Source organism: Leptidea sinapis, chromosome 29 (genome assembly GCF_905404315.1).
Source record: "Leptidea sinapis chromosome 29, ilLepSina1.1, whole genome shotgun sequence".
NCBI classification, from domain to species: Eukaryota; Metazoa; Arthropoda; class Insecta; order Lepidoptera; family Pieridae; genus Leptidea; species Leptidea sinapis.
In genome coordinates, this window is record NC_066293.1 from 8487384 (window position 1) to 8513358 (window position 25975).

The 25975-nt window shown below is 36.7% G+C and overlaps 1 protein-coding gene across 1 annotated transcript; it reads right to left on the reverse strand.

Moving 5' to 3' along the window:
- Window positions 1-898: 898 nt before the first annotated feature.
- On the reverse strand, window positions 899-25380 carry LOC126973390 (UDP-glucosyltransferase 2-like). Its single transcript, XM_050820638.1, has 10 exons — window positions 25219-25380; window positions 17573-17716; window positions 13855-13942; window positions 11167-11332; window positions 9569-9763; window positions 8342-8561; window positions 7232-7451; window positions 6752-6971; window positions 5825-5928; window positions 899-2150 (listed from the first exon to the last, which is right to left on the reverse strand). The coding sequence occupies exons 1-10, from the start codon at window positions 25219-25221 to the stop codon at window positions 1984-1986; spliced, it is 1527 nt and encodes a 508-aa protein (XP_050676595.1). The 5' UTR covers window positions 25222-25380; the 3' UTR covers window positions 899-1983.
- Window positions 25381-25975: the final 595 nt, after the last annotated feature.

A 25975-nucleotide genomic window follows, 5' to 3' on the forward strand; every position in this document is an offset into this window, starting at 1 on the left:
ATCTTGTCATAATATATAAATAAATAACGATTTTATAACATCAACATTATAACCCATTACACTTCTAATAATTACATATTCGTAATGCACACAGTTCAGTCAATCAACTGAGGTGAGCGGCGCTTGGTAGGAACTGAATGATCATTGGTCAGATGATAATCAGAACATATCATAAGCAATTGGCATTGGCTACTGGATTTGTGTAAGAGCAGTGTGTATAATATAATAATGTTCGACTGCTATATCTATAGATTGCCGCATTTGCTCCAGTTGCTTAAAATATTCTTGGTCAATAAGCAGCAATGTAAGAGTTCCGGTTTGACACTGTTAGAGTCACTGTAGAAAGTGTGCTTAGATTGTCTGTACTTTTTTTTTGATAATATGATTAGGAGGATGCTATAGGAGATTAAACGAATTTTTTTTATAAACTTCCAAACAAAAATTTAATGTTTTAAACACTGAGGCAGGATTTTTAAATTTTGAGTATTTTTCGTGGAGGCATTTTTGGCAACGCTCTTGTGAGTCCTCTGGTATTGCAGGAGAATGTGGGTGGCGGTGATCAGCTGTCATTAGGTGACCAGAAAGCTCGTTTTTCCTCCCTTCCAAAAAAAAGTATGTGTGCACTTATGTATGCACGCAAGAAGTTATACTTCTTTGGCGTAACAAAGCAAAAATCATTAAAATTATTTATTCCTATTCTACGTTTGTAGAAAGAACAATATTGTAAAAATATTGCAATGATGGCTTTGACAATTAATTATTAAATAACTTATTTTCATAACGTACCTAAAGACGTATAACTTGAGAAAATTGAGAAATTTTTATTGCCATTTGAACTGACTGTACACTGGGTACTTATTTTGGAATCTTATATCTTTAAACGAGAAATTCTTATATATATATATAGGGGATTTCGGGGGTGATAAATCGATCTAGCTAGGTTTCAATTTAAAAAAAATGGTTTTATCCATGTTTGAATGAGAAACAGTTACAATAACATTAGAATACAAAGGTAAATTTCGCCACTATATACAAGACTATTATAGCTCAGATGGGACATTGGGTGATCCGGAAAGCAGAAGACCCCGGTTCGAATCCAGATGTCCTATTAGTTTTTTTTTGTTCAAGTTTTGTACATTCTTAAAAATCCGAGCAAGGCTCGGTCGTCCGGATATTATAATTTAAATTGCGACGTACGAATCTTTGAGACGGTTTCTAAAACGTCGTAGAGACTGCGATTAGAAATGGGTAGAGTCTAATAATTATTGATGGAAGCTGAACACTTTTTTTATTTTTATGAAAATAAGGGACGAGACGAGCAGCACGTTCAGTTGATGGTAATTGATACTCCCTGCCCATTACTGAATTACATGATTCTTGAAAAACCTGAAAATTATGAGACGTAAGATGATAAGTCTCATTTGCCCAGCAATTGCACTAGCTACGGCGACCTTCGGAACGAAACACAGTAATCTTTACACATTACTGCTTCACAGCAGAAATAGGCGCCGTTGTGGTACTCATAATCTAGCCGGCATCCTGTGCAAAGGTGCCTCCCATTGGTAATTAAGACCGCTGTTTAATACTGAAGTTAACGACGGCTTACGCGTGAAAATATTTTATTTAGAAAAGAAAGAGAAAAGAGCATATATCGTTAAAACACTATTCTTTATAGAAGTGGAGGGCAAACGAGCGTATGGATCTGATGTTAAGTGATCACCGCCGCCCAAATTCTCCTAAAACACAGAAAAAATGTGGTGTATCGTACGGAGAAAGAATTATGCGGTAGGAATCGGGTGAAAATATGTTTTAATTTTTGTGCCTATCTATCTAGTGTTATTAATCTTGATTATTCCCTATTTTGACTAGTTAAGGCAAATGGATAATACTATAAAACTGTAAAGGCTCCGCGAACCAAAAAATGTTGGGATCCTCTGATTATAAGTATTCCTTCAGTATTCTAATATCACAATTGTTCCATAACTATTGGTTCTTCTTTGTCCTGCTACTCTTACTGCTAAATAATCGAATGATCCTTTGAGCGGTATACTTCAGCAGATATAGAATAGCAAGCACCAAAAATAGCTGATCCAACATCATGAGCGCGTACCACGTGTAAAGCTTTGTCTTCGAACGGAGATGGTAGGCTCCTGTAACAAAAACATACGTTACTGAGAATAATAATGTTAACATCAAGAACAAATACATACATTCATACAAGATATTCTGTTTTAATTATTTATGAATAACACAGATCTTATAACTATATTTACAATACTACGACTACATAAAATTAAAACTATCATTACTTGGAAGCATACCAAGAATACTGGCAGCATTACCGCGATGGATAGCAAGGCTGATCCGTTGACCGAAATAGCTGCAGCGCTTGGGTTTCCAGTAGCCTTATTGAGGCGCGAAGATAGTATTTTAAACGTTCTCCGCGTCTCATAAAAGTTTTCTTGTCTTTCTGATTTTTTGCGCCGCAATTGTCTATTCCTTTTGTTGTAATCTTTTGATCCCTGTAGGAAGTAGGGAGCTACCTATAGACAACAGACGCACTAGTATCTGATTGGCTAATCTAATGCCAACTGTGACTCTCGCACCGGTAAGCCTTGAATTAATCAATCACCGGGCACATTCGGATATTTCATTCACCAAACGCCGAGTGGACACATTACACAGGATTAGTGGGGCCCCAGCAGTTCAGGCTTTCCTCGTAATTCTTCAAGTATGTCCGTCTATTGTTTCGCCATAAATAATTATCATTTTTAATATTTTATTATGTTTACCTACGCACGCGCTCATACACTGATGTAAAGTTCCAAATTATCTTTTTTTACTTTTAAATTGGCAACATTAGTCAATTTCAAGTTGGCAGTAATTTTATTTTAACGGAAGCGTTTAATTTTCGACACTGTAAAAGAAATGGGCGGGAGGTCCAACTGAAGGACTAGTATCCATGGTCTTGAAATAAATAAAAAAAAAATGGCGGGAAGATTTAACAGAGTGGAGACTGGAGGGCGGCTGCGGCGGCCATTTTGCCGACTTGTCGAAGTGAGTGGACTTTTTTCGAATAAGTTGAGACTTGAGAATTATAAAGGATAACGAAGGATTTACACCAATCGATTATAGTGAAAATAATAATTTCAAAGCGCCGATGCTCCATTGTAAAATAAAAATGTTATTTTTTATTTATTACATAAAGTTATAAAAGTACTTGTAAATAGTCATAAAATGTTTGCATATGTTTATTGCTACTTGTTAGTAGGTACATAAAAGCGATCAAAAGTAAATTTTTATCCGGTTACATTATCTCTGGACCTGAAGTCGATGACGTCACATCGTCGCTTTGTTACGGTGTGCAAAACAAGCATGACTAAGATATTATTATTAATAAATAAACAACGATTTATTTTGTCAGTATTATAGATTGATGTGAAGGTGTTGTATTGTGATGCTGATTATTATTATAATTATGAAAAATCAATGAAAGAATCTGTATTTATTATTCTAACAGTACTATTATAGCGACACAGAACAACAGTAACTACAGAACTATTGACAACAAAAGTAAAAACGTAACAATTAAAATTTCAAAGACAAAGCAGTGATAGCACGAATATATCACGACATGTACCTAACGGTAATGAAACTGCGAGCCCTACTGACGCAACAGGACGAGCGCGAGGGGGTGAGAGGCGAACGGGAGGGGTTTTCATGTTCCATTGAGGTCCATTATGTCGTGTAATACGTAACTAATAAAAAATACGTTCCTTTGCAGGCGTGCACTGGTTTTCTAGGCACTGTATATCTAACAAGTCGTTGGTGCGCTTTATTCCGACAGTACAACCAGGGGCGTGCATATCATATAGGCAATTAGTTAGTTTCTACCTCGTTATGAACGTAAATAAATATAGCACTAGTCTTAAAGTTAATTTAGTTTAATTTGGTTCCGTTATTTTATAATCAAACTCTTATATAACACCCACACATAAAATAATCAATCTTTTCAAAGCTCAACTACGACTAGTTAGATCCACAGTGCCTACCTTGAAAGAAAACCAATGCACTCCGCTGAGTACAACATAAGTTGTATAAAACGCTGCTTGCTTCGTATATGCAATGTGTAGAGCCTACCAGCAGTGCCTACCTATGGTAGTAAATTAACTTTAACACTAGTGCTATATTTATTTAGGTTCATAACTAGATAGGCACTGCTTAATTGCCTATATGATATGCACGCCCCTGCCCCTTGATTATTTATTTATTTCCCAAAAATGACTTATTTGACTTACTAGTTCTAAAACTGGGTATGGCAATTTCTTGCTTGCATCTAATCTATCTATCTATATATATAAAAATGAATTGCTGTTCGTTAGTCTCGCTAAGAGACCCCGCAAACAGCAGACTTTCGATCGGCCGATAGTTTGGTTGAGTTCGGCTGTTAAGTGCGCACACTGGCCCGACTAAACAGTTGGGTCTGTGATGAGTGCGCACACTAGACAACTATCGGTCGACAGTTTTAGGGACGATTCGCTATTAGTTTTAAATCGGCTATTGATGAGTCTGGCCGACTAAACAATCGGTGGTGTGCGCGCCTAGAAGAGCCCTGTACTGATTTAACAGTCGGCCGATAGTTTGATGACGGTTCAGTTTGAAGGCAATCGTGTAGCCCATCAAACTTTTTTGTCGGCCAATACCGAATCGTTATAATGTAATGTAATGTATAACTCTCATACATCTTCATACTGATTAAGAAACCAACCAAACTATCGGCCGATCAAAAGTCTGCAGTTTGCGGGGACTCTAAAACTCGAGAACGGCTGGACCGATTTGGCAAATTTAGGTCTTGAATTATTTGTGGAAGTCCAGAGAAGGTACAAGGTGAATAAATAGGAAAATGCTGCTAAATTAAATAAAAACAACAAATTTGTTTTTCCTTTGATGTGTCCATACATAATTTCTACGAGAGAATATATTGACGCACGGTTTGACAGTTCTGCTGTGAAACAATTTCATTACGACAGCAGGGTGCATATTTTACGAAGTAATTTTTGATTTTATGATATATTATTGACAAATTCATATAAAAACATTATTTTATTTATTATATACAGAACAACATACCGTCTGTCGGGTCAGCTAGTTACTTCTAAATATCACACTTAGTAAATTATTTGCGTAAATTATTTTTAGTAAACATAATATTTTGTTAAATATATATACCAGTTCATTCTTGTAAACCAAATTAGCAATAACTTTAACATTTCTGGCACTTGGAGACTCCTATAATTCGTACTCCTATAATACATACTCCTGCAATTCCTTTTTCGAGTATCAAAACAGTCAATTTCATTGTAAATTGTCCATTTTTATGTATTGTAGGACTTTACTCTAACGAGATCATCAACTCAAAGAAATTGAAGCATAAGCAACTAATCTTACTTACACCAAACAATTAGGATTTTATATTACCTGATAATACTACTAATAATTCTTTTTGCGTAAAAAGAGTCATGGAATATATTAGGCTTTATTATGTATTCGTCGCGCGAACGAATTCATCAAAACAACGAGTGTCGCAACTGCGCGCGGGCGAATGACTAAAATGTAGTGATTATATTCTCTTTGGCGAATGACAGAAGCTCCTTCAATGCAGTCAAACCGACATGACAGCGAGTGGTTAGCCCCGCGGCCCCGCGTTAGTGCGCGGCAATGTTCGCGCCGCTTATATTCCACGGTTTGCGGCGCGTAATCTGTACGCACCTTTACTGTATGAAGACACCTGCTCCTCCGTTGAAGACTAAACAAGATCACAAACCTTTAGTTTTAATCGCCAACTCAACGTAATGTGTGATAAGCTTCGACGTGTGAACGGGACGCTCGTTGAATAATGCTGATGTGGATTTTGCCGTTTTATAATAACTGAAACAAGTTTTTTTTTCATTATTTGACATATAGAATAGTAACTACATATTAGATTAATATACTCTAGGCAATAAGACCATAAGGATTTTTTAATAATAAATTTTAATACTTTGTTATTTTTAAGTGGTATCCTTCACTCCTGGGAATAAATATACAAATTTAATTTGTACCAAAATTCATGGACTTATCAACTGAGCCAACCGTCCGAGTGACGCATCGACCGAAATTTTGGTATATCTTGCTCAACTGTCAGGTTGTAGCTCCATCTACAGAATCTATTTTACAGTTGATAGCCTACTCAACCCTACTCAACCCAGGCTTGTCAATTATTGAAGTTGACAATTCAATAATTGTCAAATTTGCATTTTGACAATTATTGAATTGTCAAAATGCAAAATACCACCCGCATCATGTTGACGTCTGGCACACTACAACCGCGCCTTTTGCAAGAAATTTCTTTGCTCGCTTAGCCACTTTGTGGAATCAATTACAAGCTGCTGTTTTCCCGAGCCGATACGACTTAGGGACCTTCAAGAAAAGAATATTCTCCCACCTTCTCACATCTCTTGACCCCTGGTGTTGGTTGCGGATGTCCATGGGCGATTACCCCACCACTCCCCATCCCGCGAGCCTTTTGCCATTTTGCCCCCCCCCCCCCCCCACCCCTTATATAAAAATAATCATGGTGTTATAATTGCATCATGCACACATAAAAGGAAGAGTATTGCTCTCAATTTGCCACGTGAAGTTGATTTTTCGAGCGATTTTAGTAAATATATGTGCGTCAATAGAGTCGTATTACTAAAATTAAAAAGAGTACCTTTCATTTGCAAGTAATTCCTTCAATGCAACTCTCATCTCTGCCACCAAATTCTCATAGAAGTTCGCTTCGAGCGCAAGTCCAGACATGACACTTCTACGAGCATTTCCTGGTTGGTCTCCATAAACAGGAATGATCAGCATTGGAACTCCATATTTCAGCGCCTCGATAGTACTGAGGAGTCCGCCATGTGTTATAAACACCTTAGTGTTTGGATGGGCTGTGAAATACGAGCACCTTTTGAAATCAACAGAAACTACAGATGTCATGAATATTCGGCAACTACGACAGCACGTCTTTATAAGGCCCCGTTTAAGCCTTTGGGTACAGAACCCTAAAAATATACAATCCCACTTCTGATTTTAAGTCTCTTGCAAAATAAAAAATACTAATAATGTATTACTGTAATAGCGCCATCTATTTTCTTTTAGGGTAAAACCTCACGACGGCGAAACAGCAATAGTTTAAAACAAACCTCACCAAGAATACTGTTCTGAGGCATCCAAGGTCTAATGTATACGTTCTTCGGTAGACCGTCCAGCTCAGTCTCAAACTTCCACAGCACTGTGTAAGGAAGCTCCGCGAATATCTGTAACAGCCCTCGCTTTCTCTCCTCCGTCAGCATCGTGGATTTCATTATGGAACCCATGCTGAAGTATATCACACCTTGTGGCGAGGAGTCCATGATGGCTTGGATATCCTGGTAGAAATTACAATTTGAATAGTAAACATTATTAAATTAAGCGTTATTTTGCGGAAATCCATAATTATCTAAATATTATGAGATTTCTTCTTCACATTACCAACCTCAGTCATCACTCCCTAATACCCCGATTAAGTACACCATATAATTAATTTATTAGTAGAGATAAGTCCATTGATCTGTTCAGCGATAATATAACAAAATTTAAAGATAAATTAATTAAGACACTCGAGACTGCAGCGGTAGATATCACATAGATATTAAAATTGTGAATATTTTTTTTTTCTTTATTATTATTCTTGTATTTTTATTTTTTTATACCTTTCATTGTATAAATTTAAAATTAACATAACTTTATCTAGCCTTTACTTATTATATAAATTTTAACTTTTTGTACGACTTGTATTTCTGTACATGCTGTATTTACCTATAAATATAATTATGTGTATCCCTAGCATCTAAGACTTGTTTAATGTTAATGTATCACATGTAATTCTGTTGGTAGTTCATAACTAAATAAATAAAAAGTCACCTTCTTGGAAGCCCGACGAGATAGTCCTCATTCTGTTATCGTTTCACACCACTCACACACATACTGACACACACAATACAAAATACATACTTGTATACACACTACACACAAATACGCACATAATCACAAATATACATATATACATACATTACCGCACTCGCCGGCGAGTGCGAAGTCTTTTTAAACCTAGAGTCCATTCGATTAACAGCTGATATATTAGATCGATAGTCTCCTTCCGAGACGTCTGTGAGCTACAAATTTTCCTCCAAGGCCCCCGCCGGGATTCGCTGCAAAAGCTTTCGAGCTACCAGCTTAGAGGAGGTTTTAGTTGCTCTAATTGAAAATTAAAACATACCTTGGGCAATGTTGGAGTATTATCATCAATATGAAATCCGGCTATGTCGATGACGTTAGGAGGCTGAGATCTGGCCGGGGCGTACGACGGATGGGAGTTCACGAACATGATTGAAATGTTATTGTACACTTCCTCAAACGGTGCCAGCGGAACTCCTCTCCTTGCAGCTAGAGGACCAAATGTAGATTCGTAATCAGACTTCGCCGAGGGGAAATTTATCCTGAAAAGTAGATAGAGATGCAACTTTCTTTTCCATCTTAGATATAGTGCTCCAGCTCATTAGAATGTTCTGATTTAATATTTATACAATGATTATAAAGGTCTGAAGATGGATTAGGAAAGGTAAATGAAAAATGAGCAGCCACAACTAGGGCTTCCAATCCCGCAATACCAAGATCTCGGCATTGCGGGATCCCGCGCCATTTTCCAATCCCTCGAGATGCGGAATTACGGGCGCGGGATCTGCGGGAATTGCGGGACTAAAAAAAAGCGTGCATGCGATGCAAAATAGGATAATCTGCGTCAAATATTATTCTTAATAACTCAAGTTATGAACTGTTTCGTATTTTCGTGAAGTTTATTAATACATCCCATGAATCTATCATTCACGTACAAACCCTTAAACCCCACAAGTGTGGAAGCAGAAAGGGCATTTTCTGCTGTAGGCTAAAAATAGTTTCAGTTAAGATTAAAAGCTGACAAACTTAATAATTAAGTAATAATTTATGAGTTTAAAATGTGTTTTTTTTTGCTTGATTTTTAATTTTGCTTTGTGTATTTTTTGAAAACGATTTGTTTTGTTTTGATATGATTCTTATTCAGAATTTGTTATTGTTTTGATGAAAGATCCCGCGGGATTGTATCCCGCAAATGCCGAGATTGAATACAGGCCGCGGGATTGGAAGCCCTAGCCATAACGCTCCTGTGATTCCTCTAGTGTTGCAAGAGATTGTGGGCGGCGGTGATCACTTAACAACAGGTGACCGGTACGCTCGTTTGTCCTCCTATTCCATAAAAAAAAGTTAAGCACAAAATCTTCACAGTCACACTCTCTGCCTGGTAGAGGACCTACCTCAGCTTACGAAGATTCTCCGTGTCTTAAGGTTTTTGACTTTACGTTGTAGATTTGATGAAATTTCCGCAAAAGAGTTCGATATTTTAATAGCCAGTGCCAGGAACAAATCTATCAACTATATTAAAAGAGGCTTAAATTATTACAATACTCACCAATTATCGACAGTGACAACAAGATACATGATGGAATTTGCAATTCTCTGCCAAAAGTTCATAGGAATTGGGGCAATGTTGAACATATCTGGGATCGTGGACAGAGACCTGACCGAGTCCATAAGTCGCTCTGTTGACAAGTGAAGCACAGCTCCACTCAGCATTATCCATGGGGCTTGCTGAACGGCTGCGAATCTGAAATGGAATAGGTTATATACTGTAAAAATACAAGTACAGTATCTGACAAACGTTTTGTAGGGCAGAGTCGAATCATCTAATTTGTTGGATTATAGAGTACTGCCTAACACAGTACTGTACAGGACTATAGTCTGGGATTTTTGTATTATCCTGAGTTTATCAGGATTGCGGCTGGATTTTGTAACACTCACGAAATCTTAGGACTTATAGAATTTTTAATTAAGTATATAGCTTACATTTAAAAGATCTTTTTATTAAAAAGGGTGGAGGGTGCCGTTGTTGCCGGTCCTATTATTTTTATAGAATTAGAATAAGAACAAGATTTATGGTAAACAAAACGCTTCAATTTCCATACCCAATATTTTTTGTCGTATCTGAGACATAAAACGTGAGATACTTGGCAACGAGGCAAGTATCTCACGTAAGATATTTCAAAAGGCATATTGAAATTCATTTGTGCTTGATACCCTTACATTTTTAAAGACTACGTGATTTTCTATAATTAACCCAGTTTCCTCACAATTGTACACTGTTCCTCGCGGACACAAATATTGCGATATTTCCTGAATCTCTTCTCACGTGAGATTGGTCGAGCGTCCTATGCACTGCGGGGATGCCGTGCAGGATTCTTGAAAATACAAATTTATGAGTTGCATAATGATTGCACTCGACAAAGTAAGTGGGATGCATTTTAAGATATCTTCAAAATGGCTCTGTTATCACCAATATCTGTCAATAAAATATTTATAGCAAATGGCATCAAGCACCTCACTACTTTTTACAATAAAATACATTTTAACCACACCTCCACTTCTTGTTTTATTGATTGAAAGTGCCCCCTCTTCCTCGAGGAAAACAGGGTTAAAAGCTGAAGTTTCCGTTACAGCTGTAGTAAAACGCACGTGAGTTGATAAGGGTAAAACCATCCGACATACTTTGCCCTATGCTTCTTCGGGGTAACAAGAATAGGGAAGTCCCAGGCTATGTCATAAGAGGCTAAGTTCATTTAGCAGTGGGAGGCTTCATTGCACAGAATGCTGCCTAGATTATTGGAAACACAACAGCGTTTTTTTCTGCCGTGAAGCAGTAATTACTGTGTTTCGGTCTGAAAGGCACCGTAGCTAATGAAATTACTGGGCAAATGAGACTTAACATCTTATGTCTGAAGGTGACGAGCGCAATTGTAGTGCCGGTCAGAATTTTTGGGTTTATCAAGAATCCTGAGTGGCACTGCGTTACAATTACCATCAGCTGAACGTCCTGCTCGTCTCGTGCCTTACTGTCATAAAAAAACTACCCTTCCTATTTGCATTTTTCTTGTTAATCATGCTATTTTAAATTTATTATTCTTTTTATAATTATTTTATTCCGGAATGGCCACAATACGTATTCAAACATACCCAGCATGAAGATCTGAGAAGAACCACTCTGTCACCACGGCGTCATACTGGTGGTTTACAATAGCTTCTCTTACTGCCGCTGACTCCACGCCTCCAATAGCCAAGTTCCTGGCGAACGTTTTCAGAACACCTATGTCAAATTTGTCTGGATCCATGACGTCGATATCTGAAAAGTAATCATGTCAATGTGAATTTTGTGTCTAGTGGGTTGAGTAGGAAAGGTAAGGTAAAGGTACTTGCTATCGGGGACCAGTAAGTTTGATTCCCACGAAACTTTGAAATGTAATATTTTAAGGAATGACGACTAGCATAACATACATCTGAAGGCCTACTATCAACTTTTAATTAGCGATTCAATTCTGATACAGTTCGAAACATGAAGTGCCTATAGGTGAATGGCGTTTGATTCGCTTATGGCAGAATTAACGAAGAGAAAGAGATGACGCTGTACAGTTGTTGCAAAAGTCTATCTCTCTTACACGAACCATATTTACGTTTCGAAATCCATAATGATATTATTTTTGCGGTTTTATTGCGTAGTAATTTAGAGATAAATTGTCAGTAATTAATTGTTAATAATTTGAAGCTGTCGCAATATACCCGATAAGTCATTCTTATCGCCTTATATTGGGAAGCGTGAATTGAAATATCCATACAAAACTTCTATGGCTGGTAAGCTATACGTCGTCCCATTGACAGACAGCGTGTACGGATAAGGTGAGTTACCATCGATAAGTTTATTGGGACAGAAAAGTCAACGATAGTTACGATTTTTATTTCAAGTAAGGGATATACTGAATATTAGGAATGGCCGTAAAACTATTAGTGAGCGAGTTATGAACGCACCTCCGTTGATATTTGATTTGACAGGAGCACAGGCTACATTTATTTTAAATTCGTTCTTGCGAACAGGCTATAGCCAGGGGGCTTACTATCTCGTCTTTAGTATTTCCATTTTCAGTATTTTGATTTCCAAAAAATCCTAATCAAGTATTCTCATCTCATCTTTCATCAATTCGATTTTCCTTTTCGGTATGTTTTTTAAATCGTTCGCTCACTTTGACACATAAGCTATCCAGTTTAGGTTGTAATAGTACCTCATGGTACGAATGAATGAACGAACTAAAACAGTTTGCAATTCAATTAAGAATTAGAATTAGAAGAATTAGGACTTGATTCGACGTCAACCTAAATTGGATAGATATAATGACGTCGTGGTATGAAATAACAAAACAGTTCCGTTGAGGTCGTCAATTGAATCACAACAATAGTTCACGGTAGGCCCCGCTGATATTAATTGAGAGGCAGTGCAAATCGTCACCTTGAGACTTATGAGGAAACAAGAACAACATATTTGCTGCATAAATATAGTCGACTATTTCCTACTTTTTTTTAACCCATTACCCATTACATAATTTATTTTTTTAAATTTATTGAATTATGCGTTATTTTGCAGAAATCCATAATTAGCACTCTAACAGTCTCCTGCCAGAATTTGGCGTGTCAAAATCATCTGGGGATGCCTCGTGTAGAAGCGAGAACACGTATCGAATTGTATGAAGATAAATATTAGCGGAATTTACACTCAAGATATCTGAAAAATATTGGATGGTATTTTTTTATTAAAATCAATCTCATCATTTTTTCTTACTTATTATTTTAACTCAATTATTAAGTGCTAGATTACTTCAGACTGTATTTAGATGTTAAAAGGCATAAGTCATGTAGTCCCCAAACAGGATCCTATTATATAACCATTACCGGAAATTTCAACAGGCCGACACACAATACTTCCTTCTCGTTCACTTTCCAAAATTTCGTTACGATTGGTTAAGTTTGGGAGGAGGAAATTGTTGAGAGGCAAAACCTGACTTGGAGTTTTTTTCCATAAGATTTTTAGTCACAGTTTAACCTCTAACCCTTTTTTGCCTCCCCTCGTTAGCTTGACTCTAGTAATTTTATGATACTGTTTTACGTTGGATTAAGAGGTTGTTGTGATCCTAACTTAACCGGTCCTAATGTTAATTTACTTGTAATTACGGTTAATCCTAAGTCCTCCGACTGGTAAAATCTTAATGTAAGATACAGTTGTGATATTCCCATACAACTGGTATCTATTTTTCTAATAATAAATATTTTTCGTAACGATCGAGACTTCATGTCACAGAAAGTAGTTAATCGCGACTGAGCTGGTGTTGCTTGCCGGTGTGAGATAAAAAACACGTATTTCTGTATTATCCATTAAATTTGAATTATTAGAATTAGTAGCTAGGCTGGTGGTGTCTTCCTTTATAATAATGAATTTATACATCTGCACTTCTCTTCATTGTATTTCAAACCGAACTCAAGAGATAACTAATCGAAACAAATTAACCCAAAAATTATAAAGACGCAAACTGCTAAAGCAATGCTTACTTTTTATTCACAAGTTTGGAGCCATAACCTAAAAAACGATATGATGTTTTCACTCCAAAAGTCGACTCGCATCTGAATCGCTAGCATATTGGCGCGCGGATGACTTCCGTGTGGCCGATATACAATCCAAGGATGGAAACCAAGCTCACTCTATGGTGACCCTGATTGGAATCTGACTTACGTCCGTCTAGAAAAGGCTTTAGTCGAAAATGTAGGTGTAGCGACGTACAAATTCTTTTTTATGAAATAAAATAATATTAGTAAGCTTTATACCTTTGGAGTATTCAATTAAATGACTGGCATCTACGATTGTCAGGTTTGTCGCAGGCTTTTTCTCTGGGGACAATGTGATAAGAGTCACCTGTAAAGAATAATAATAATATAGACTTACTTTTTACACAAATTATCTTGCCCCAAGCTAAGCATATATAGCCTGTGTTATGGGTTACAAGACAATGATATATTTAATACAATAGACTTACATAAACATACATATATTCATATAAACATACATAAATACATTTAAACATCCATGACTCAGAAACAAACATCCATATTCATCATATAAATGCTTGCACCTACCCCTACCACCTACCTACCTACCTACTACCTAGAATAGAATAATGGTGTCTGTATTTTCTTCAAACTTCTTTCCAAAGTAATTACAATTTTGTGCTTTTGTTGTGTTGTTTATTTGTGAAACAATGAAGGTGTAAATGGTGATTTAAAAGAGTGGCAATGGCTATCTTGTCAATTTTTCTCATTCTTTAATCTCAAACTTTTACGAAATGGCGGTAAATGTAAAAAGAAATGTCAATTTTTGCAATTCATAAGTGTCATTTTCGTGAAATACATGAATAAGGTGATTTTGATTTGACGTGAGTGGACACACAAGGCGACTGTTTGTCGAGTGTCCTATACTCATTTATCAGACGCGGTCAAAGCCATTTATATAGCAATTTCAAAATTCCTCAAAATAGTGTTACACAAATTGCTAATAATTGATTGGTGGCCCAGCCCGCTCATAGCCTAAACACCATATCATCGGACGAGGTCCGGTATCAGTTGGAAAGAGTGCTCGAACGGAACCCAAGCGGCTACGCGTTAATTTTGGTTATAAATTTAATTTACATAATGAATCCCAGAAGTAAGGGATATCACTTTAAAAATACACAAATAAAATTTGAAAAAAAAAATATGAACGATGCAGGATTAGAACCCACGACCTCCGGCGTTCCGTGCCGGTGCTCTAACCAACTGAGCTAACCGTTCGAGAACCGCCTCGTTATAAAATTCTGTTTGCTTTGTTCAACTCTCAGGTTGTGGCTCAACCCCAATATTTGCATATTAGGAAATTGACTTGAGATGTCGCGAGAGCAGCGGCACGGAACGCCGGAGGTCGTGGGTTCGAATCCCGCATCGTTCAAAAAATTTTGTTTTTCAAATTTTATTTGTGTATTAATCCTAGAAGTGAGGGTTGTCACTTTAAAAACATAACATATTGTTAAGACTATAAAAATAATCAAATACTGATAGTTTTTCTTAAGTATATCTACAGTTATTTTTTCATTAACATAGATTTTGTAAGATTGAAAGAAATACAATGTCATCGGCAAATGTCAGATAAGTGGAAACCAGCCCGGCTAGTATGCGTACCACTTGTAAATTATCTCTACGTATTTTCCCGTCTTATCTCGATATGTCTATTGAAGCTAACATGGTTGCTTATATATTTCATATCGTTACGTCAAAAGTAGAGATAAAAGTAATTTTGACATAACTGAGGTATTTTTCTCTAAGAACCCTAACATTACGAGGTAATTTTCTCATATTTCATTAAATTTTACAATTAAAGTATTTATTTTATTTAATTAACAGGAAGCCCACGTTGTATACAATGTATTACCTTATAGTTTTTTTTTATATGAGAGGGGGCAAACGGGTAAGAGGCTCACGGGATGGGGAGAGGTGAGGCAACCGCCCATGGACATCCGCAACAACAGGTGTGTCAAGAAATGCGTTGCCGCCCTTTAAGGTGGGAGTATGCTTTTTTCTTGAAGGTCCCTAAGTCGTATCTGTTCGGGAAGACCGCTGCCGGTAGTTGATTCCACAAAATGGCTGTGCGAGGCAAGAAATTTCGAACAAAACGCGCGGTTGTGGAATGCCAGACGTCTACGTGATGCGGATGGTACTTTACACGTAATATCCCATGGTGGAATTAGGCCGCTGGAATCAACCCGAACAGCTCCTCTGAGCACTCCCCGTGATAAATGCGGTAGAAGATGCAGAGAGAACCCACATCTCTATGCAATGCTAGAGAATCAAGCCGATCGGAGATGACTTGATCGTCGATGATTCGAGCCGCTCTTCGTTGTATGCGGTCAAATGGAAGAAGCTGGTACTGGAGAGCACCCGCCCAGAGGTGAGAACAGTACTCCATGTGAGGCCGAATTTGCGCCTTATAAAGTTGCAGGCGGTGGCTTTTAGTGAAGTACTGTCTCGCCTTACCTGAGTACACCAAGCTTTTTAGAGGCCAGTTTGGCCTTCTCTTCCAAGTGACCACGGAACTGAACGTCGCTCGATATATCGACGCCAAGTATGCCAATACAGGCTGTGGCAGTTAGAGGATTGATCTCGAATCGAGGGGAAACGACAAAGGGAGACTTTTTAGTGGTGAACGCACAAACTTGTGTCTTCTTGGGGTTGAATTGGACTAAATTATGTCGGCCCCATTCCGAGACTTTGCAAAGCATAGTCTCCATTTCAGACACAAGTTCGTTCCGGTTCTCGTCGACGCTATCCCGGGACATGTTGGCACGGCCGGTGTAGGAAGCACGCAGCCTTGCGGGACACCAGCGTTTATGGGTTTTAAGTCGGGGCATGCACCGTTGATAACAACCTTGATGCTCCGATCAGCCAAAAAGCTAGTGACCCATTTGCACAACTTCTCGGGAAGCCCATAGGATGGCAGTTTCGCTATAAGCGCTTTATGCCACACCCGATCGAAGGCCTTCGCTATGTCCAAACTCACCGCCAACGCCTCTCCCTTCGACTCAACCGCTTGCGCCCATTTATGGGTGAGGTATGCAAGAAGATCACCAGCTGAGCGACCCTGACGGAAACCGTACTGGCAGTCGCTGATCTATATATATTTACACATTAATTACTTATATTATTTAACATCGTATACCCCATTTACGGGCTAACTCGACATGCAATTAATTACTTAATTAAATTACAAGTACTTAAAAACATTATTAACATATGACAATTTCCTCGTTTACTTACTATCTAAATTACTTTATAAATTAGTTACCTTCACAAAAATATAAAAAACTTATAACTCTAAACAAAAAAAAATATATATATATATATATATATATATATAAATATAAACTAAATTTAAAATACAACAACTATTATTAAATACGAAAAAACGAATGAAATAATTTAATTAAATGATTTTTAATTTTGCGCTTGAAAAACGATGCAGAGTTCCAAAATATGTCCAATTCTGCTATTTTAAATATATTGTTATAATATTAAGTAGACAATCATCAGTTTTTCTACGCAACAAGGCCAAGTCTTCGACGAGAATTTTGTCACTCGTCGTGTGCATGTTAGGGTAAACGAGAAATTAACCGATGTCGAAAACTTTTGTCTCTCGCGTCGCGACATATCTCGCGTTGCGAGTTCTAGCCCGGTTGCTTTGCTCCAGTTAAACTTGTTAACTTATGGAGGCTCTACCAACACTGTGTCTTCCGGTACGTGGTCGCTATTAAAGTACTTTTACTGCCCCAATGGCCATCTGTCCATTGCCACTTGAGTTTCGCAATTATTTGGGCTATGTCACTTTGGTTCTCCTACGGATCTCATCATTTCTGATTCGATCTACCACAGAAACTCCGAGCATAGCCTTCTACATAGCCCTCTGAGCGACCATGAGCTTCCTCATAACCTTTATACAATAATTATTTCGGAGTTGGCATACCTGATGGCCAGCTTCCAACAGAGGGTTGACGATGCCCCTCATCAGTTGGTAGTGACTACTGGAAGGTGTGGTGTGGAGACACAGGATGTGGTACCCGGCCGCTGAGCTGACCAGGAACATGAGAAGTAGCACCTTCATCGTCATCTGTGAAACAGCGTACCACTATTTAGCATAAGTTCAACAGTAGCCGAAACAGGATTAAAATAAAATTTTATAATACACAAACTTAGAAGATACGTCTTGATAGAACGTGACAGTGTGAAACAACGAAAAGAATAGAGGTTAATAGTTAACCTCTATTTTGAGTAATGCACGCACACTAACACAAAGTGACATACAAATCGCGAGTGCTAGACGTAGCTTGTCATGCACATTAAAGAAATAAACCTTGCCTGTTTTCATCGGTTGTCTAGCAGCATAACACTCTATCTAGACGTTTGTAATAAATTATCTAACGGCCGTATTCAATAACCTATGTAGGTATCCTTAGTTTAACTTACTAGAGGTAGACAAATCTATAATTTTACGCTTACTTACATTTCAATAACCTTTCGACTGATAACATTGGACTATAACTAATAATATAACTATATTCGACGTACCTATGGATAGATACCTAGGGATATGCAGGAAAGAGAAATGTGGGCAGACCGCATAAATTAGCACCGAAGAGATTGGCGGAACTAACTGGCTCGAAAAAGGGAAAAAAAAGGAATGGAGGAGGCCTTTACCCAACTGGGATCCGTTTGAAAATTATGAAGTAAACTAACATAGTGCATGTATTATAACTTACTAACATTAAAGTTAAAATAAAATAATTATGTATGTCGACTAAACGTACTAACATACATACTAACACTTAAATGTAGAAAATCAAATGGAAAGTCATTAAAAAAGGCTTTATTATTATTATTATGAATAGATAAGAACTTGTCATTTAACGGTAAGAGCAATATATCCATAACTAGAGTTACGTTATTGAAAACGGCTGTGAGTAAACAAAGTACAACTGGGCAGAACCATCCATAATATTATGTCAAAGGGTTATTTTTATTGTGGGGAAATGCTGCGGATGTTGATAGTATGTTTGTGCTCCAAAAGGGGGTTATTATAAGAGCAATTTATAATATGCGACCAAGAGACTCGCTTTGGGAAGAAATTAAGTTGAACTCTCGTGACAGGCTTCGCCATGCTCGCTTAAATTACCCCTTCCTGGTCAAGGGAGGCGAGGGCTGGTCCAAGCGGCAGGAGGCTGGTGCTATTTGTGGTGGCTGGATAATCCTTTTACCAGAAATTGTGCTTCATGTTTTTTCTATTTAAGTTATAATATTATTTATAATCGCTAATCGCTATCATTCCTCCTCGCGTCGTTTTCTGCATTACTGAGGGTCGTGACTCCCCCGCTGCATCAGTTTCTCCCGTACGATTCCCCTCCATCTGCTGCGATCCTTAGCCTTATGAAGGGCATCATGGAAGTTGATGCTTAGAGCAGATCGTATTTGGTCCGACCAACTCGTGGGACTGCGTCCTCTGGGACGCCTGCCATCTATGACCCTCTTTACGAGCAATATGTCCAAAGAATTCCAACATCCTACTTCGGCATATTGTGGAAAGTCTAGTTTTGACGTTAAGTGCTCTTAGATTAGACACGTTGGTGCGAAAGGCGGTCCATGGAATCTGCAGCGTTTTTTTCCAGCGCCACATTTCAAAGACGTCTATTCGGTCTCTGTCGGCCTTTTCCGGGTCTCCGCTCCATAACTAAATATGGAGAAAACTAGCGAAGTTATCAATCGCTATTATTAAATACCTGCATTATACCTTTTTTTAATTTACGGTGTGTGTGGATTAATCTACTGTACTCAATATCCGTTGTGTTTTTAATTTTAATTATTAATTCACATTTACATTTTTTTTACTTAATCATGTAAGGCATATTCGATGTTTGAGTATTTTTGTTGCATCACTTTGCATAATATATTTATTGTAATTGAAGTAATTTCTAAAACTATGGAGGATGTGTAAATGATGATTTAAAAGAGTGGCAATGAGTTTCTTGCCACTTCTTCTCATTAAAGCTCAACGTTTCCCGAAGTGATGGTAAATGTAAAGAGAAAAGAAATCTTTTGAAATTCTTAATTACTTTCGGAAAAAGTTGAGCTCGTGAGAAGAACATACGAAAGAACTCAACCTCCACTCTTCTCAATCAAATAGAGTATTTTACAATGGCTGTAATATACATATCAAATTAGTTTGTAAGGTGCTGCATCCAATATATGAATCGTGTTTAAATAATATCAAATTGTTCATAAAAAGTAATAAAGAATAAACTATATTATAAATATGTATAAATTATCCAAATATATTGGACGCATCAAGTTTGTGCGTTTACCAAGAAATAATCTCCATTAATTGTTGTGTCCCCCTCGTCGACAAAAACCTCCTTTAAAGCCTCGACCATCTCTCTGGTGTGGCAAGAGAATGTGAGCGGCACCACAGCCTAATATGATGCTTTGGGCGGCGGTGATCACTAAACAACAGGTGAGATAGAAAAAAGTCAACCTTAAGAGCTTGAATTCATTGTTTGTGTAAGTAGTAATAGTATAGTAATTTTTTCCTATTTAAAATAAAAATATTTGAATTTTAAATTACAAAATTATAACATTAATACGAATTATATTTATAGTTATGAGCAAGAAGCGTAACCCTTGGATAGCGCTAAAAGTGAATAATAATGTATCCATAATAATTTACTTGACAAATTATGAAGTTTAAGTTGTAATACTGGTAAGCTCAGAGCAATTATATTGCTCCGAGGCCCGAGCCAGTGTTTAAATTCTCTTTGGCCAGAGCTGGTAAGCAATACGAGTATATCAAACTAAGCTACAATTCAAACGTCAGTCACTATGACTGCCTGTTTTTTTTTTATTTGTCCCGTCAGGGGTAGGCAACGATCAATGATATTACATACATACAGGGGGGCAATGATCAAGCCCATACAGCTTCGTAAATTGTTCCCTATTGTTCGCCTAATAAAGCAAATATCATTAAAATGATTTATTCCTCATGCTATTCTACGTTTTTAGAAAGATCGATTTTGTAAAAATCTTGCAAAGACGGCTTTAACAATTAGTTATTAAATAATGAATACGGCTGTATGGGCTTGAACCCTTTGCCTGTCCTAATAATGGACGAAGAAACCAGTAAATCATCCGGTTACTTTTGTGTTACAGTGATGCGCGCGCATTTTAATATTTCACTCTCATCATTTTTTCATAACGCGCCTAAAGAAGTATAACTTCAAAAACAACGATGACGCCAAGTACCTACGGCTTCGCTCACTGTCCAGTGTCCTCCAGTGAAAGAATGACCGGCGAGCGCACGCAACTACACGCGAATTCCCTTTGCGAAAACCCGACAAGTCACCGATTGTCGCGATTACTTTGACGATCATAGACTATGATTGGCGACTAGAAGCGAATAAGCCCTCCGTCCGATAGTGCTCCCGTGTAATCGCCGATTGTGAAGAGACGCCATAAAACACGCATTACATAATAGGTAGACTGACTCAAAATCGTTGTTATTTAGATATTTATTCTACGTTATCTTAATATTTATCCTTTTGATGTTTTTAATCATCGATAATCGGACTGTGCGTATCTCAATGCACTTATAAATATGTGATAAGATATCGATGTCATATTAGGTAGGTATGTTGTACAATACTTTTATTTTTATAAGGAATATAAAAGGCATTTATTTTCGAATAATTGATTCAATGTCACTTCTAACACTACCGCTTCGAAAACAAATGGCGCTCTGAGCGAGAAAAAACTGCACAAGAAACGCTCCCAGCATTCTTTTTTGCGCTGTCATTGTAATTGCTATAAAATAATCATAATCTGACTAGATTCTGAGAGAGATATATATGAGAATTCAGGCTGTCCGATCGCTTAGATATTCATTCAGCTGTGGAGTAGTAGGATTAACGACAGACCCATCTTTTAATAAAACATTTAAATTTATTTATGTATTATGCCTGGAAAGTGGCTGAGACTTTATTATAAAAGTGTATACATTTCCCTTGAAGTTATTATGTATCTTTAGAAGCCTACTAAAATTAGGTATAAAAGCAATCCCGTATTTCTAGTGTTTTATAACATTCATTATTGTTAATGAAAATCACTATTTAGAGCAAAAATGTGACGATATTTCTCAGCTTCAGATTCAGCTCAGTCCCCAGCCGTAACCTTATACTAGTGCGCCGCGATCGATACACGCACACATACACACGATTTACACGACCCCTAAGCAATCTTGGGAGGACAAAACTATTGAGTGTCACGCTGTACGCCGCCGAGACTGATCGCAGTTCGAGTTAAAGTAGGTTTTTTTTAATGAAAATAAGGGACGAGACGAGCAGGACGTTCAGCTAATGGTAATTGATACGCTCTACCCATTACAATGCAGTGCCGCTCAGCATTCTTGAAAAACCCAAATATTGTGCGGCACTACAATTGCGCTCCTCCTCGTCACCTTGATAAGATGTTAAGTCTCATTTCCCCAGTAATTTCACTAGCTACGACGCCCTTCAGACCGAAACATATTACTGCTTCACTGCAGAAATAGGCGCCGTTATGGTACCCATAATCTAGCCGGCTTCCTGTGGAAAGGAGCCACCCACTGGTAATTCTCGTTCATTGGTTGTGGTTCATTAGACATATGAGTTACAAGAGGCTTGGTAGCTGAAGTATGATACAAATGGTTTAATTTACCAGCTAATGTCAGGGTTTTTTCCCTAACGCGCCAAAAAAAAGTATAACATCTAACATTAAAACCATATTTTTCTTACGGTGCACCGTCCACGTCCTCAATCTTTTTGTATGTACCAACCCTAGTGCTCCGCCCAGTTGTAGGTATAAATTTCAAAGAGACCGCTGCGTTACGCTACTGTACTATTACTTATTGTGGTACAGACTAATTTTATACACTGTTATCGTTCCTTGATAAGTGTGCAGTTTGTAATCAGTCTGGCCAAGCTAATAAAATCGATTAGATAGTATTAGACGGATTGGTCTTTATTTAAAAGGTTTTTTATTGTTTTACTATGTCAAGCCACACTTATGAAGTAAATATATTATTATTAATGTTTTTGTGAATTCATAATTCCTATTTTTAGATTGTAAGTTTTTAATACTTATTGTTCCTTTTCAAACAATTTTTAACTTATCGTTGTCTTGCACCCATAGTACAAAATGTCTAGTTTTATACATGATAATTTCTATAAAAGTGTGTATATATGATTACATACATACTTAATAGTTATATACATCAATTAGGCCAAATTGTTTTTTTTTTAAATAAATATATTATTTATATTTATTTTTATAAATTTTATTAACTTGAGTATCTAGTCGGCTTCACTTCTAAACTTTTTTTTCCTTTACTTCTTATAGAGACTTATAATTCTAAAGTAGTCTTAGATATTATTACGTAGTAAGATTATATTATGTCAGAACTTAAATAATTAAAACGTCTAATTAGAGTATTTTGCTGTTAGGGAACGCATGACAACAGGCCAAGTTTATTACTTAAGTATGCATAACAATTACGATTTACGCTCGCGATACCACACACTTTGTTTTAGTGTGCTTGCGTGTGATCAAAATACATAGATAGTAACAGTTTAGCCGATATTTTTTTGACGTATTCACAGCTGTCAAAGTCTATCTAAGCGTATAAATTGTCTAAGTGTCAAAAATTGCTTGTGAACATAGACTTGGAATATATTAGTTTATAGACAACCTGACAGGCCGATAATGCCTGTGACCAGTTTTGATTTGTCAGTGTGTGTTAGCTAGTACTTAGTTTAATAATGAAAATACTAAATAGCTAATGCTAGGGATGGCTGACTGTTAACGACTTGTCAGTAAAATCCGTAACAGTAACAATAGATTCACTTTCATTTTCTATCTTTTTATTTTTTTTTGGCATCGAACAGTCACAAAATTACAATTTTAATGTTATATTATTACTAAAGAAAAGACTTTAAGTGCCGAAAATTACAATGTTAATTTATACGCCTAGTGCTAAACATAAACAAACAGCCGCTAAGGAGTGTTTTTTCTCATTCTGACTTAGGTCAATAGAAGAAGACAGAGAGAGAATTAGCAATGCTTTAAGTTAGCAGACTATTATGAATAAGGGGGAAAGAGTTAACATTTACAACAAACCTGTACAAAACAATAACTTTAAATATTTTATTACCCATTCGTAAAAAGATTACATAAGTTTGAGAATTAATTTCTTTCTAAATTCTTTATAAGGAACCCAAAATCATCCATATCAGAAAAATCTTTATTATAGAAATTAAGTGCTCGTGGTATAATGCTTCAAAGGCCGGCAACGCTCTTGTGATTCCTCTGGTGTTGCAAGAGAATGTGGGCGGCGGTGATCACTTAACACCAGGTGACCCGTACGCTCGTTTGTCCTCCTATTCCATAAAAAAAAATGCTATTCAAAGTATAGTTTTTTTGCCTAGCGTGGTGGAACAGAAATACTAAATGTACGACAGGAGCGGAATTTTGCTGCATCTCCGTTTAATTTAATTTAATTTATTTATTAAAGCACACCACATCATATACAATACAATTTTCTTAATCTAATGTTACAATTAGTAGTTCTAAAGTATACGAAAATTATGGTGAACATAAAAATTACAAAAAATACTCCCTAATTACTTCTGAAAAATAGAACTAATACTATCTAAACTATAATAAAAACAAAATACAAAATGAAAAACAAATTATAACTTTAACTTATTAAAATAATGAAGACGAAAAAAAAAGAAAAACTACTTATTTGACAAATGCAGATTGGGTATTGTAGATTGAGTGGAATTACTATTTTTAATTGTTATTTTACACCGGAGCCGATGTAAACGGCATGAAAGGAGAGTCTTATTAGTCTTATTAGTCGTTGGATATGTTCTTCTCTCTCGCACACATTGTTTGTCTATTCGCTAGTATATTGTAAGTAACAGCAAAATTACAGTAAAATTACTTAATATAATTAGCTTTATATAAGTTACAAAGTCATTCCGTCTTATTGATATCTATTATATATGCGATTTTCAATTTATTATATTTAACCACTCTGGACTTAGATATTCTATAACTAAGTAATTTATCCATATTCTATTTATTTCAATCGGCTAGCAGATTCATGCAGTTTTGGTGTTGCGAGTTCGCGGTCACTCACCCTGATGAAAGATCTCCGAATGGTCCGAAACTAGTCGTTAAATAAATAATGTTAATTATCTCCCACGAAAATTTTAATAATTTAATTACACATATTCATTTATCACTTTATATAGCTTATAATATTAAAATCTGTCATCAAAGTATTATAAATAATTATTAGTATGTGAAATTTTAAATGCAAACATAAAAAACCACTGTCAAATCGCTAAGTATTGTTTTATTTCAAACAATGCTAACAAGACCATTAGCTCAATCCAAAATACTTTTCAATATACTCGATTACAAGAAAAATCCCCGTTAGTTTAATGGGCAAAAAAATTCTTTATGTGTAGGTTAGAACTCCATTTTAATACTTAAAAATCTAATCACTAATAAATGTCAACTTACCATGATTAGCAAAAATAAAAAAAGAACTGTAAATTGTCAGAAACACAAAACATTCGAAATTCGAAATCACTAGCTAACCAATAACAATAACCACACTCAACGTGACGCGGGAGCCGTTTGGCCAAACCGCAAACATGTTTTACAATGTGATTTTAAGATAATAATTTGATCTGATAACCGGAGTTATATATCTCTTATTGTTATTAGTTGAATTTTCCTACTTATTGCTATTAAATAAGGCTCAAAAGAGCATACACGCTGTGTCTGAATGATTGATAAACTTGTTTATCGTCAGGCAATGAGACATTTCGTAGAACGGAACGTGCATACTATGTATAGTGCAATATCACGACTCACGAGTCACGAGTGACTATATTTTATTAAGATAATTTAAGATTTAAGAATTGTTCAGATGAGGCTTTCTTCACGATTTATTCACCAGTGGGAGGCTCCTATACACAGGATGCCGGCTGGATTATGGGTACCACGCCGACGCTTATTTCTGCCGTCAAGCAGTAATGTGTAAGCATTATTGTGTTTCGGTCTGTAGGGCGCCGTAGCTAGTGAAATTACTGGGAAAATGAGTATTAATATCTTATGTCTCAAGGTGACGAACGCAATTGAAGTGCCGCCCAGGGTTATGTTTCGCGTAGTTTAGTGTCGAGGACCGGAGGCCACCCCTTCCCCCTCCCCCCAACAAATATACCTTCCTTAAAAATTTTAAAGTACTCAAGCGCTCTTAGCACTCATATCAGTT

Coding starts and splice junctions, on each gene's coding strand:
- LOC126973390 (XM_050820638.1), bottom strand. Junction 7,452..8,341: donor ATACTCCAACATTGCCCAAG/GTATGTTTTAAT, acceptor AATTTCTACCAG/GATATCCAAGCCATCATGGA. Junction 2,151..5,824: donor GTTGGCGATTAAAACTAAAG/GTTTGTGATCTT, acceptor TTTTTGTTACAG/GAGCCTACCATCTCCGTTCG.